We start from the raw sequence: 16,451 nt of genomic DNA on the forward strand, positions 1-16,451 counted from the left end.
GTGTTTAAAACATCCCGTGGTCAGAGTTATCTTGTATTTATGTAGTTATCTTAAATGTATATTTAATGTTCCTCAATGTCACATCTGTGTACAGTAAGAGAGAGAAATGTTCTGCTGAATAAAAAAAACATTTAGAAAAGAAGTGATCACTCTTAGAAACATTCTGTAAATATGCAATCACTCCTGCCTCTCTGCATGTCTTTCTTTAAACTATCTCCGACACTTATTTTATACAGGACATATTTAAAGGCTAACTTTTAAAATGTACTGGGGATTTTTGGATGTTAATACATTATCTTTTGTATCTTTTCTGTGTTTTCTTTGTATATTAAACATTATAGGTTTCTACCGCACCCTCACACAATTGTTTTTATTTCTTTCATGTGACTTTGCATTTAGGATGACCAAAAAAACAACCATTAAAATATTGAATTTACATTCAACAGGTGGACCCACAAACATTTGTTTGTGGGTCCACTTTACCGTGGCCTTCCCGTGAGGGGTAAAGTGGACTAAAGCCCACTTTTTGAGGAACTCATTGCATTTCCATCACAGAGACAAGGACCTTCGGGTGAAGATTCCAGGGATGAATGTTGATGAGAGTCGAACACACATAGGGAAGCTCGTGTGAAGCATTCCTCTTTGTTAGATCACATGAAAAGTACAGTTGGGCCGTGTTGCCACTTTGTGACTCGCTGAAAAAAAAGACGCAGAGAAAAAGAGAGGGAGATTGCGCAAGGAAGCTGAGAGGGCGAGCTGCAGAGGAAGAGAGAGAGAGAGAGAGAGAGAGAGAGAGAGAGAGAGAGAGAGAGAGAGAGAGAGAGAGACAGACAGAGAGAGAGAGAGAGAGACGGTGCTGTGAAGGAAAGTTATGGCCGTTTCAAGGCAGTTCTGTTCATAGTTGCGTTTTCCTTACTTCAGTAGACTGATTTGGCTAATGTTTGCAGGTCTTTTTGTTGGTTGTGTTTTTTTTAGGATTGTCAAAACATCTTCTGAAAGCCTCTGCACACCTTTCCAATGTCGGAGGGGCACGCCCACATTCTTTTTAAGCATACCCAAGTCTTAAGTTCTCTGTTACTCTCTATGATAAATGTCAAACGAGAGAAATGCTTAATTAACTTGCCGAACATGCACCGAGTACGTTGTTTTTCTGCAGCTGTACAGCGAGTTCCATAGAGAAGTTCCTTTCAAGCACAAACCACGTCCAGATGGGACCACTTTTGTCACGCGGGCTCCATCGCTCCGATCATCTAGACACAAAAGTCGCAAGTGTACAGTCTTTCAGACATAATGACTGTATCATGGCACTCTAGATGGTATCGGGTCCTGCCTGCAACATAATTCCCCCTTTTACTGGCTCTGAAGCTGTTTTCCCACCTCGCAGGCCCTCATCATGGCGGCCGCTTACACAGGAGTAACTCCATCCCCGTGACTGAGTTACAACAACAATAGCTATCTCATAAAAAAGGGAGGCACTTCCTCTCAAATATTTGGCCATTTGGAGCTCAAAGACAAGACAATAAATGAGACCGAAGGTTGTGACGGGGAAGAGTGGAGTCATTTGCATTTTATTGGCTTTCTGATAAGCCTCTGCATACCAGGAAAGCTAGGGTCAGCCATGAAGAAAACAAGCTTTTGGAATCATGTAAAACAAAGCTGTATCAACTGTTTATCTTTGTTCAAAAGCAGCTCTTAGTCATTCTTTCCTTCTCCCAAACAGTCTGCGGGAAGAGCAGGAATGTGGAGCCATGGCAAAATATTACATTTAGAGATTTAGTTGTGAACAAACTGCAAAACTCGGCTCCCATTTTCTTCTGCCCTCTTCCTCCTCGGCCCCCGTGTCTGAGCTATGATTAACAAAGCATCTGCTGTAGGAGGAGGGACAGGCTATTAGTTTGACAACCCTGCTGTTAACATATTTCCATGGACCAATGGCAGACAGCGAAGGCCAACCACCTCTTACTGGAGCATGTTTTCCTTGTCTGGCTCCATGAAAAAGAATATGCTTCAATATCAACGGAATAATCAAAGTCACAAAACGTGACCTGTCTCTTTTGTCTGCACCACTTTGGATGGATAGTCTTCCTGCTGGCCAGAGCATCAAACCACACACGTCCTTCATTCTGTATGAACAAGCATGTTTCACTACAGCCACATGTAAGACTAATAATACATGAATAGAGTAAATCAATTCAACGTGTCCACTGAACAGACTGACTTTGAGGTTTCCTTGGTATTTCAACTGGTTATCAGTCACACAGCTGGCCACAGGGAGATGCACACAACCATGCCTATTAACATGAATTCATGACTTATTTATTCATGTAAAGAGTAAAACTTTAACTAGTAGTGGCAAGTGAAATCAGTGAGTTCAACAATGTGAACGCCTGAGTGGAAGAGTGTGTCAGTGTGTGTTGTCTGGTGCAGCAACACAAACCCCAACGTGCACCGAGAGCGTGCACACGCCTCCGTTAGTCTCAACGTCTTTAACCAGCACTGACTCACCTGCGGACGTCACTCAGCTCCCTCTGGAGACACTGAGGCTTTCACATGCAGGAACACTAACCAACACCTGGGAGCACACTTAAGGCAACCGCTAATTATTCAACACGTTTTGTCTCTAAACGAGCGATCCATTTTGAAAAGCCATTAACATTTTATTATTCATACGTGTGGGCAAAGTGAGCGATAAGAATCAAATGAAAACTATGTATAGTATATGATATATCATGATATGAATAAATAGGGTGCAATATATAAATGCAAAATGGTTTAATAAAATAACCAATACACATTTAATCTTCCTCGGTCGAGTTTGTTTAGAAATTTCCAAGTCCGCCACTTCCTGAAGTGTCAAGATCCCAATTTTCCTAACATCTGTTCAGTGCCAGGTTTAGATGATATGCTCGAATTTCCATATGACTCAAAGTGGCTAATCTCAAGAATACATGACTGTATATCATCTCTTAAAAATATTACCTTGGCAAAGATAAAAGCGGACTGGGAAGGTGAGCTAGGGGGTAACATAGAATAAGACATGTGGAACTGTGCTCTACAAAGAATGAATGACAGCTCTTCTTGTGCAAAACTCGGCATCATCCAATTTAAAGTTCTGCATCGAGCTCACTTTTCAAAAGCAAGATTAGCTAAAATATACCCCAATTTGGATGCTAGTTGCAACAGATGCCAGCACACCCCAGTCCACTTATCTCATATGTTCTGGTCATGACCTGCTCTGACATCATACTGGTCTACAATCTTTAACTCAAGACATCTATGTGGTTTGGTGACCTGATGCAATTTATCCATCTAGAGAAAGTAAAATACTCGCTAAGGGGGTCAAGGGACAAATTCTTTTCCACCTGGGACCCGGTTTTGACGTTCTTAAAGAAACTCAGAACTATGCCTGATACCTCCTAGCAATACCCTTTGGTATAGTCCCTAAATCATTAGGAGCTCAACAGACATAATTTTTTATTTACTTATTTATTATTATTTTAAAATATGTATGTATATATATATATATATATATATATATATATATATATATATATATATATATATATGATATATGTGTATATGTGTATATATATATATATATATATATATATATATATATATATATATATATATATATATATATATATATATATATATATATATGTGTGTGTGTGTCTATGTGTATGTGTGTATGTATACATATATATACTTTTATTTATTTTTATTTTTATTTTAATTCATTCATTCATTCATTTTTTTCTCTCTTCTTTTGTTTGTTTCTCTTGTTCATGTATCAACTTGTCTGCTGGGAATAATAGGCAATAATCAATAATCGACCAAACCTGTTATCACTTAGTTTATAGATATGTTAGTGAGATGTGATGACTGTTTGCCGTGTGGAGTGAAACAGGTATGTCTACGTGCAGATGTACGTAGGAGTATGGAGATATGTGCGTTTGGGTGCGTGTATGTGTGGACGTCTAGCTCGGCGAAATGAGATGACCTCTTTGTTTTTTTATTTCTTTATTTATTCCTATGTATATATTTTCCTGTTCTTTAGGTGGGTGTACCAGTGGGCGGGGTGGGTGGGAGGGGTATGTTGTATGATTGTATGTGTAAAAAAAACAAAAAAAGGATAGAAAACAATGGATGTTTCAGTTAAAATGCATTTTTGCTGCTATATGTCTATCGAAATAAAAATTAAAAAAATAGAAAAAAACTAAAAAAACAAACAGGAACGTGTTTTTGGTTGAAAAAAAAACAACAACAAAAACAATGAATCACAAATCAAAGTACTTCATCACATCAATGTAAAATACGTGTACAATTGCAGTGTGACAATAAAGCACATGGGTCTAACACCGATGGTACAGTGATAGCTATCAAATATAAATGATATGAAATTCATATTGTCATATCGCCCAAAACAAAAACAAAAAATCAAGTTTACTCCTGTTTTGTTATTCCACTGAGCACCGTTGTTGCTGCACAGAATTGAACAGTGTGGATTCCCTTTAAAGGGAAGTTACGAAGTTAAGGTGGCAAAAGGCAGCATTTTCTACAGTCCAAGTCAAATCCAGTGGTCTTTAACTCCCTTTAAAGACACACAGTATTAATATACAACACACACATATGTGCACATGCCAGATTGCTATACAGATGCAGGGGTTGTGGGGTCACCACATGTTGATGAAAAAATAACTATAAATAAAGATGAAACTTCTTTCTCAATGCTTTCACATGAGAACTGCATCACTTTGAGGCTGAACACACGGCTGGGTTTCTTGGTTTCCTATAAGAACCACGTTGTGGAGATGAAAGGCTTTCCCTGACATCAGCAATTTGCTTTAATATGGAATAATCCAGGATCCTGGACACATTGTGCAAAGCTGTAATCCTGTTTCTAATAATTGAGTTAAGAAAGAATGTGAGAAGGATCCAGAATCAAATATCACCTATATAAATACAAAAAAGCCGCTCTGAAGACTGTTACACAGGTAGAGAAGAATGCACCATTAAACATGAGAACACATCCTGGGACACTTTAACAGGATAATTATGAACAGACTCAAAAACGCTGCCTGTGGCTCCAGATAACTCTGAATCCAACAAGGCGATGGCCAGGCTCATGTTGGAGAGAAACACATACACAACCTCTTCCTCTTCTAGGACACACACGGAGAAACAATGTGACTTTCCATTTTTCCACAACAAGATGTTCTTGATAAATTACTGTTGTGACAAAACGTCTTACACGTACAAACTAAGACACAAAAGGCCTGGTAGCTTCACGAGGGCTTTCCCGGACCTTTGACCTCTGAGTGTGTGTCGAGGGGTTGGAAAGAGGCGGGGCTCTCCCTCACTTAGCAGACTATACAATTTATGTAACACAGTTCAAGAGGTGAACTGGCCGACTTCCTAACCAAACAACTGATAAAACCGCCCAACACACTGGAGGGCCTGTGACCTATGACGTGTGTTTTGTCTGCTGCAGAACACGTCTGCACGTTTTTCCATCATATGCAGCCGCTCTAATTCGCAAAGACATCAAAACCCTTAATACTCTTTGAATTCAGTCTCAATTTACTCATAAGAGACACTGGCAGAAAATGTAGCTCCCGTTTAAAAGTTCCTCCCTAAACAGACGGGAGAGACAACTCCATCCAGAGCACCAGAGACGGCTGAACCTCTTCCCCCGTTATCAGACCTATGGAGCGGATGTTTGAGGAAGGCGCTGGTCAAAAATTTGAGGACTTTCCTTTTCGTATTAATGATTATATTGTTCTGCAACTATTGTGAAGTTCTCAAAGAAACTGTAAAGGAAGAAAAGTACAAGTGCTCCCCAGTACGACAGAGACGTCAGGCTCCAGCAGAGCCACGACTGAGAGAACTGTTTTGATCAAATTTAATAGATCTAGTAAAAAGGTTTTCCTTAAAAAGTACATTCAATGTGTGTGTGTGTGTGTGTGTGTGTGTGTGTGTGTGTGTGTGTGTGTGTGTGTGTGTGTGTGTGTGTGTGTGTGCGCGTGTGTGTGTGAGAAAGAGAGAGAGAGAGAGAGAGAGAGAGAGAGAGAGAGAGAGAGAAAGTGACCTGCAGCCTCTTAACTGAAATTTCTTTCCCACTAAATCTCTGTTTGAGTTTAATGAGGAAGATCTTAAGTATCAAGCCCGACTTTTTATTATTGTAGTATTTTCTGTAAGCAAGCAAACAATCTCCCTTCTGGTAGAGTCCATAAGTGGAAAAAGTTCACCTGTTCCTTTGTATGAACTTGTTATATTCATAGAATATTGTAGAACGTGTACAGTATGGTGATTATCCTCTCATAGGCAGGTTTTATTGAACTTTTTATTGAACTCATTTCTGTCTCTTTTATTTATTTATTTTTTTACTTGCAAAGTGCATGTGAATAGTCATGTGATATTCGTTTTCAGGCATGTTAGTATGGACGGAAATCCTTTGGTGTCACGTCCCCTCCCCTGCACCAATCGACCCGCTGAGCATAAGCATGAAAGCGGACAGTGTGTCGGCCACGCTTCCAATAGGACTGTCATAGAAACACACGCAGGAGTCTGCTGTGGAATCAAAATATGAACAAAAAGACCACTGTGAAGGTATCGCTGCCAAAATGCATCAACGCAGCTTTTGCAGCCAGTCTGCTGGAGCAGAAAAGTGCTCGTCGGATGTTGGAACCGCGTTTGAAGCTTCCTCTCCTCACACCTTCCCAACAGCAAGCGAGTCGGATCAGGATCTACTTTCTATAGGCCGCTGTGCCAACACGCTGACATTGATGAAATGAAGGGGCGGCATTTATTCATCACTAATTACAGGCCTGATCTTGTAAACAGACAAACGTTTGCTTGGAATATCTTTCATGTGCATGGATCGTATCCTCAGCTTGCATGGAGAATAGAAAACTCAATGCAGTGATGGGGGGCCGGGTGGATAATAACTTCTAAAATTTTGCAATGGTGATTTTGAAGTAGTCTGTAGTATTTGGAACACAGCATCTTTGTATGCTAACTTCCTCTTCTCACCTGTCGTTGTCGGCACTTGGCTGCGAGGATCAGTAGTGACAGTGTGAAGCATTGGCAGGATTGTGTATTGCGCCTACTGAGCATATGCTTGTGCCTCCTTGTTTCCATCAAGCTGCAATCTTAGAAATGGAGCCGATGCGGAATTAATTGCCAACAACTGCAGTTCTTCAAATAGACATTTGAACATGGCACCAAACACTCCAATCGCATTAAACCATAGTGTTAAAATGCCCAACTTTACAGCAGAAACAAACATGTATGCATCTTTGTACCAAAAGCTTTTGTCTATATCTTATTTCCTCATACTTGACAACCGCTTTAAATGGCAAAGGATGCCGTACCGGGTTGTTAGCTGCCATGATTCCATCACGCGGCCTGCCTCAGCTCAACTAGATCCTCCTCTTTGCCCATTTTAGTAGGCCGTGTCACTCATTACTGCCAAGATGGCCATGGCCGGAGCCGCCCACTTTGAGCTTCAGAGCCTCTGTTCAGAAACCTGTGAGTGTCACAGAGAACACATGCATCTATATATGCTGTACTGGTGTCTACTTCTCGATGGTTTACCCTGCACTTGGAAGACCAGTTTCTCACCTTGCCTACACATACAGGCATTCTAATAAAAAACCTTCCTGACACATTTTATGTTTTTTTCTGAGTTTATGGCTCACTAAATCCTCCTCCCGACCCGTGAGCTGGCCACATCTACATGAAAGCAGACTTGTTGAAGAATGCATCCTTATCTTTAGCTCCTGTCGCTCAAACAGCCTCATCTTGTAAAGACCGCCAGAAAAACTGTCTCAACTTCCTGCTGTGCTATTATTTGTTTTCATCTGTAAGTTGTTCCTCCTTCTCTCTGTTCACCTCTTCAGCAAAATGTCCGTCCTGATTCCCCTCCACACATGAACACAGACATCACACCACGAAGCATTAGAGAAGGCTTCCATAGTCAAACCAGTCATACTGCTTTCCTCCTACAAACGAGTGGGCCTCCTCTTCTGTTTCTGCTTACTCAATCCAGTAATTAGCAGCATATGTTCACAGTCTACCCGTTTGGTTTCTTTTCAAAATGCAATCAAGTTGAGGCCATCAATGATATGAATGATATAAATGTAGTCTTTGCAGCTGCAGCACTGGTACAGTTTCATTAAAAACCTAGCTCTGATTTTTTTAACAGCCGATCACCAAGTAAACAGGCGGTTTGTACCAAAAGCCGGCTGACTAATGTGTCCTAAACACACCACTTTTGTTCTCCCCTGTCAACGAGTCCGTTCACACAGAGCCCTGTCCATGGGAATGCCTGGCATTGCTCTAATTAATCCCAGATCCAGGAATATAACGAGTACCAGACCAAAGACAGCAGCACGCTTCCTGTTAGCCCTTTCTCTCGGCGTTGTCGCCTCACAAATAAAGGAAACTGTGGGAAAAGCTGCTCAGTGTGACTGTGTTTTCCAGGTGATCATTGTGGCCAGATACTGTGGTTATCGCTATGCTTTTTACTTCTGATTAATAATGTTATTTATTTATTTCATGCACAAATGAAAGGAAGCATACTAGTGGCTTTAACTGTGCAGCAGTTTCTTTTGTAATACACATTCTTGTCAAAGTGTTTCTGGGCCAGTGGCATTGCAATGCATTCTGGGGCTAAGCTGTGATGTGTATCCCACATACCATTGAGTGATATTGGAGTCATATTGTCTCTATTGTCATAAAGTGCTTGGATGAATGGAAGCCAGATGTATTTGCAATGTGTTCATGCACGATACAGCATTTTACACTCAGGTAATTCTAAAAGAGAAATGTGCACACCTCACGCAGACTTCAGACCAGTATACACAGTTTCAGCTGAGTTCGCTGCATATGATGAGGTATGGTTGTAAAATGTTGTTTGTTTAGGTTTGTTTGTGGTGCCACATCAAAAGTAATTTTATAAGTTTATAAATCTGACAAAAAGATCTGTGTTCACAAAGTTTTAGTAGGGGATCTATAAAGAGTTTGGTGCATCTGGCCCCCAGTGATCTAGTTGTGTCAGTCATCACTCAATTACATCTGCAAATGTACGAATACCAAAGGTCTGGCTCCTTGTGTTGTGGTGCAGCTCTGTGTATAGCAACACAATAGCACCCTGCAGCCTTCCTCACGCTGTTTCACACTCCTTTGAGTGCTTGTCACCAGCCAGCAATTAGCTGCAAGTGCAACAAAGCTCACTCTGTTGCAGTCGGGGGGACTGAGCACTAGCACTGGCTGAAGAAGCTCAGGTATGAAACTTGTGATGGGACAGATAAAACAGTAATATTAAAAGATGACATTTGGGGGGAAAAACTGATAAAATACTGTAATTAATAACCGTAATCTCAGGCTCAACTCGGGTCTTGCACACTCAATTGCTTTAACCCTCAACAGACCAACAGGTCTAGGTATGTATCCTGTTGGATATCAGTGTCTGCAATGCATCAGCAAACAATTCGACTTGTCTCTTCCATTCTCACAAAGTGCTCAAACACTGATATGCGAGCGCAGAGCCAACGTTGATCTGGGGATTCTATCAGGGAGCTCCCTGAACTGTTGGTGAGTGGAAACCAGAGCTAAAGTTGTGTAGTGTGAACGAGGAATTACAAGCTGTTGTGGGGGTGAGTAATAAACAAAGAAGGTCCTTCCATGTGGGCGAGAAGACATTTGTGTACATAGTGCTAAAAGAATGTTAATACCTGGTCCGAACAGGGTCTGGAATAAAGGTTTGTCGGCATCATGGCTACTAAAACAATACTAGAAAGTGTATCTTTAAAGTTTCCACTTTTAAAACCCACTCCAACGGTTTTTATAGAAAACATTCTGATAAATGATTTCATTTGCTGGTTTCCAAGTTGGCCGTAAGAGTAAATTTCTGGACAAAATAAATGACTTGAAGATGTCAATTTGGGACTTTTGAGACTTTCTGAGATTTTATAGAACCTGATTATTTAAGTACACATCCTTACTTGTGATAATAAAAATAACTGGTAGTTGCAGAGTTGTATTACAAGCCACCTGATTGACGACTATAAAGGGATACTATGCATGGGACACTGTGGCTCAGTGGCCGTCCCTCAATCAGAGGCTCGGCCGTACGATCCCCGGCTTTGCTAGTCCATGTCGATGTGTCCTTAGGCACTTAACCCCAAATGACTCCATTGTCATGGAGTCTTGTGTGATGATGTCAATGCAATGTCTATGGGATGGGCCACTTGCAGCAGCTCTTTTATAATGCTAATACTCGTTATGCATTGGGCCCCTCTACGGTGAAGCCAACCAGAAAGAGAGAAGAACATTCAACTGTTTATCTGCGACATGATGCTTAAACATTATGTTACAATAGCACAAATAGAAAAGAGTCATATGGTCGTGTCTGTTACGCAACATAAGCTACTTAAGGCCTGTGTACACATAGCATTTATTTTATGAGTGCCAACGTCTTCTTCTGATAGTTCTCAATAAGGAAAGTGGCCGCATGAACACACAGAGACTATAACAAAGAGCTTTTAGACACACATCGTCTTTCTTGCATTACAGCTGTCGGATTGAAAAGTGACATCCAAGCCCGTCCATACAAACTATGAGGTCAAGCATATACAGATTAGTGTTCGTGCTGACAAAGTCAAACAAATAAATAGTAGAACAGATAGATAACAAAAGGCAATGATAGTCTATCAAGCGAACAGGCGACAACTCTCACTTCTGAAGAGTGATGCCAACGAGGAAGAGCCTAAACTTGCTTTCTCGAGACTGACCAACAGGGGGAGACTCCAATGGTTGCAAAAATAAGTCAGGTTGTATAGAATCTAATGTAAATGGCTCTACTTCTCTCTGCATGTATTCCCTCAGTAAACATTGTAAACATGAGTTCATGTTTAAAGTCTTCTTCAATACTGCATGATGTTCATTTAGTAAATGATGGTAATTTAGAGTGAAACAGACCATAAAGTAGGGGATGCTTTAGGGGCAGAGCTACAAGGTGGTTGACCAAGCCACTATCATAGGCGTATCCTGACTGTGGTTACATGCATTCAAATGACTGGCTTAATCGGACTGAAATCGAATTATCCCGTTCATGTAAACACCTTTGTTCGAATAATTGCAGTCCGATTACGATCCGATTAACAGGCCTGGATAACTCGATCCGACTCGGTTGATAATTCGGACATCCCGGCATGTAAGCGGTGAATCGTTCTATGCATCGTTCTATGCATCGTTCTATGCATGCACATGCATAGAACGACCGTTAGAGTGGTGACACGGCAAAATACTGCTGTCATAGAACCACAAAAAACACGTTAGGTGGACACGTGCCCTTAATTTGCATTAGCCATTAACTATAATACTACTAGGCTGTGGAAGTGGGTTTGATTGCTTTTGGTTTCAGGTTTTCATTTGTAGGAAGACATTTGTGGTATTTATTCATTTCTAAGGTTACCTAGTCTTGAAACATCGTGTCATTGTGTTGTCCTTGACAAAAGACCGCTCTGACTTCATTGCACTGTACATGACTCTAACTGAACTGTCGTGTTGGCCCAATATAAGGTTTTTACATCTTGGTGTTGTATTAACCTCCTTGCTCCAAAAGCTGAAGGGAAACCCCATGGCCCTGAACACTTCCCTCACATTTCCACAAACTCCAGAAGAGTGGTTTGACCTCTGGCTAACTCCGCTGGCGTGTCCAGTGCCGACTATGCATTGCTTCACTTCGCAGCTAAACGCTGGTGGGGAACAGGACGTAAAACCATGGTGTAATACAGTAAATGGTGCGGGCAATAACACTTTGGGGAAAGCTTGTACTGTGTGAGCCATGCAACAGTTAACCACCTCTCCTTATGTTTGTGAGTTGCACCGGCACCTGGCCTGTAGCTAAATAACAAAAGCATTAGTTCATACAGTGCTTCAACCACAGACAGTTTCCGCCACGCAGTGACCGATGTATTTATTAAGCTCTGTCTAATTTGATTGGAGCGGCACCTGATTACAACAGCATGAGTACTATTTCCTCATACTAAGAATGAGACTCTGCATTAATCACTCTCCCCTGCTGTTTTATGTCTGCTTTCAAAAATGGTTTCAGGAAAAGAGGCATTAGCAACACTCCAAAAAAATAAACTGGTGGGAATGCTCTTGCATAACTCAGAGCAGATGGGCGAGTGTTATAAGTATATTTACACAGACAGTATGAGAACAAAAATTCTCAATAAATGAGAATATGTCACATTAAAAGTGTAACTGCACTCATCTATTAATAATTTGATTCATTTATGAATGTTTTCATTTATTCAAAATGTAGTTTGCGGCTAAATAAAGAAATCTGTCAACTTCATCCGTCAAAAGCCAGAGGGCGGGTAAAGCCTCTGATTGGTGAATGAACAGTATTATAGACCCGCCCCTTCTCTGCTTGGTTTCTTTTGCTGAAGGAACATTGAGGTTCATACACATTAAATCTTCAAGACTATCAGCAAATTTCCATCACCATACATTTCCTGAAACATCTGTGCATACATGAAAAACAAGATTTAAAATCAACTTCAACATCAACAAACTGGGATTATCAGCGAATATGAGTTGAAACGTTGTCTCGTGTCTCCATGACTTGCCGGACAGGGCTGGACATCCAGTGGTTTACCAAAGTGACTCAGAATTTTCACCAGCCACAATTTTTTTGTTGGGAAAATATGTTTTATGGGAGTGAAGATGACTGCTGAGCTACAATTAACTTGAAAAACTAGATTTACAACCCAGCGGGGATGAAGTCAGCGTTGTTCCCGGCGTGAGGTGGACCTATAGGATTGGACTGAACATTATGAACTTCTTTAGATTTTTACATTTTAACGACTTCTAAAACGTCTCCGAGCCTGTAAAAAAGATCCCATGACTTTTTCAGGTTCAACTTGAACTATGCAGCTGGTTAAAATATGATCACAGGGGCGACTTAAGCGACCCTCCCTCCCCCCAGCAAAGGAAGGCCCTCTGGCTCTGCCTCTCCCCCGACCCCAACATGGTGAGTCATGGCTGTGAGTGCTCATTAGTAAATATGCTTCCACTTCATTCACATCTGCCACCTGGGCTTTCAGCTCTTTCTGGTTATTTTGCATAAAATACTCTTTGTGATACAAAGTGCTTGCTGATTATTATTTTAAATACTTACAAATGCACTGGACACAACTGGGTCTCTCTCATTCCAAGAAATCAGTGGTTTCACCCAAAGACTGTCATTATTCTTTTCTCCAGCTCTGACTTTTGTTTCTCTTCCTCCAGAAGCGGACACCGCCAGGCAAAAGATCACAGGCACATCTCTCAGTTTGTGACAAGAAAAATCCAATGTGGTCTGAGTCCCAGCGCTGTGGAGATGGTGGGCAGTTGGTCTTCATATTGGAAGACTATTCACTAGTTGTTTCCACTCGTGCAGATCATACGTGCATGTGGTTGTCGATGACGTCATCTTGGTCTGTCAGAGGGCTCACGGTTTGGAGTGTATTTCTATGCCTTTCGGGCAGCTGTTGGTTTGCATTTACTTCCCTATGAAAACTCATTTGCAAAAACTTGAAACATTAAAAGCAGACATGATGCTGCTGCTGAAGATTGCCTAACTCAAGGATGTTTATATTCATATTTTGTTTAGTTCTGAATGGAAGCCGATGGCTGCCCTAAAGACAGGAAAACCAAGTTTGAAACACCAAACCCAAGCCAGGTGGGAGATCGTTCAACGGACGAGGCTCCACTTAAAAATACCAAATGAGTCATTTGCACACATGAGGAGATTGTGATGGATAACTTTGAAACACACAACACAATTTAAACATGTGATGTTGCTAGTATTAACCATTTTTTAAGATAGACAATGTTCCTGTAACAAAAGCGTGTGAATGTGACATGTTCATCACATGAAGATCATTTCACGCAGGATGATTCCCAAAGGCACACATGTGATAACTCCACAGAACATTTGTGATGTTTACGATATTTTTTATATGAAATGTACAACATAGAATTTCAAGTAAGCTGTACAATAATTTGGGATAAGCACATGTGTTGTTTTCATACATTGCCACATATGAAAAACATTAATTTCACATGAGCACTGTGAAACAAGTGTAAACTCTATTAATAGTCATTGTTTTCCAATATTAACCCTTGTGCCCAGGGCCTTAACCCTTCGTCTGAGGCATGCACCGTATATACTGGGGTGTTAGGACAAAGGGGATGCACACATTGATGGACACATGTACCGGTGTGTGAATATGAAATTAGTTATCATCCTCAGAACAAGAAAGGCATTGTGTTCAACTGGTGTGTTTAAAGCCATGAGGTCAGAGTAAGATCAGCAATGCTGCAGGCAGAGCAAAGAGTATGAGGTGGGTGGGTGTGTGTGTGTGGGGGGGGGGGGGTAAAGGTGCTAATCATTTACCCCCCCCCCCTCCCCCTCCTCCCGAACACACACACACACACACACACACACACACACACCTTCACTCCATACCAAATGGTGATTCCTCAAAGACAGAGCTGAAAACAGGAAATCCCTCCAACCCTGTAAATGAATTAGCATGACTGACAAAGACCCGAGACCCTCCTGCCCCCCTGAGTTATGCGTCAATTAACATGACAACGACACAGTGGCCCTTTAAGTCTGACCCAGCACCTTTTCCTCTGTGGAGACTCAGCCCGCGAGGAACACATGTCAACAAGCTGAACGAGGACAAAGGCTCTTTAAGTGATCACATAAACGTAGGGGGAGACCCCCCCCCCCACACACACACACACACACACCAAAGACTCTCTCTCTCTCTCTCTCTCTCTCTCTCTCTCTCTCTCTCTCTCTCTCTCTCTCTCTCTCTCTCTCTCTCTCTCTCTCTCTCTAACTCAAAGTTACCATAAACATCTGCGACGTGTTTGTGAAATGTGCGCGAGCAGATGCTTTTAAATCAACGGGACAATAAAGTACAATGCCCACTGTTCCCCAATACGCTCAAAGTTACTTATGCACGGGGCTGCAATGTGCGCGTGCGCGTGAATGGGGTATTTATTATGATGTGAGGGGTGAAAAGAAAGTCTCTTTTCTGCAAACGGGACGCAAGCTCCGCAACTCCGCACAGGACGCCGTGTCTGACACGAGCCCGCGGAGTCCGAGCTGAAAGTTCAGGAAGGAAAGAGGACAGAAAGATCAAGAAAGGCTACTTCGCCTCTCGTCCCGCTGCTGAGCTGCACAAGAGACCTACTAGAGACTCACAAGCGACTCACTAGAGACTGACTAGAGGCTCACTAGAGACTGACTAGAGGCTCACTATGAGGCTCACTATGAGGCTGCTGAGCCGCGCTATGAGACTCGGGTGGTCGCCCCGCCGCACTTACCGTGGCATCCCGGGTCTGGAAACAAGAACAGCATCCAGATCCAACTCCTCAGGAGGGGGGTCATAGCGCCAGGCTGCTCTCTCAGAAAATGAGACGAAAAGATTATCTCATCCAGACTTTAGGAGCTGTGTTTCTTCTTTTTCTTCCTCCTCTTCCTCCGCTGGACCCTTATCCTTCTTTTTGTTTTTCCAAATCCGCAGCCGGGTCCGGAGAGAACGCGCAGCGTCCAGGAGCAGCGGGAGAGCGGCGGAGATGCGTGCTCACAGAGGAGAACCAGAGCGCGTTCATCTTCCTCCCCCTCCTCGCACCCAAACTCTCTCACACGCGCACGCGGGCGCGCGCACACACACATACAGTTCCCCTCGGCGAGTTTAGAAAAACTGGAGTGGACGCACTCCCGCGCGCACGGTAACGTTTATGTATAGGGCCCCATCTAGAGACGGGACGGGGGTAGCTAGAGCCCGGCCGCTGCGGACCCTGGTCTCCAACTTAAAGGGTCCAGGATCCAGACTGAACCCTCCAGCTCCACATTAACGAGACTTCAGACTAAAGGCGGGGTTTAAAGTTTAAGAAAAACATCCTATAGAAATATACATATTTAAACATAACGTTTCTAAAACAAAAAGGTGGGGGAGTTTCCTGGTGACGTTAGAATTATTTACTCTGTTCAGTTTCAATAATTTGCAAAACATCTCTTTAAAGGCCGTTTTTCTAAAGAGTTTTTCTGTTTCATGCTCTCATTCTGAAGGTTTGGTCCTCTGACTTAAACATTCCCATAAACACATGGAGGAATGGAAAGTTTTTGATATAGACAGCATTTATATGGAGTGACACAAAGGGATTACCACAGTGCTGTAAAGACCTCAAATACATTAACTCCAGGAAAATGAACCTGGCTTCATACAATGTTCAGAGTTCTACTAAATTAGCACATATAATAAAATGCCAAATTTCAGAAAAAGTGTAATCATTATACAATAAACAGTCTTATTGTCAGTAAAGGACTGCTGAAGTTCGTGGTGACCCATTAGAGCACATTGTGACCTCCA

At 42.0% G+C, this 16,451-nt stretch overlaps 1 protein-coding gene across 1 annotated transcript in view; it reads right to left on the minus strand.

Moving 5' to 3' along the window:
• Positions 1–15,476, minus strand: part of ror2 (receptor tyrosine kinase-like orphan receptor 2) — a 43,706-nt gene extending 28,230 nt beyond the window's left edge. Inside the window, exon 1 of the mRNA XM_068574286.1 lies at positions 15,403–15,476. Within this exon, the coding sequence (XP_068430387.1) occupies positions 15,403–15,466 (64 nt within the window). The 5' untranslated portion in view covers positions 15,467–15,476. The remainder of the gene's footprint in view (positions 1–15,402) is intronic.
• Positions 15,477–16,451: the final 975 nt, after the last annotated feature.

The sequence above is a fragment of the Clinocottus analis genome, unplaced genomic scaffold (assembly GCF_023055335.1).
Source record: "Clinocottus analis isolate CAN_PGR_092001 unplaced genomic scaffold, fCliAna1.0.p SCAF_13, whole genome shotgun sequence".
In the NCBI taxonomy this organism is placed as follows: Eukaryota; Metazoa; Chordata; class Actinopteri; order Perciformes; family Cottidae; genus Clinocottus; species Clinocottus analis.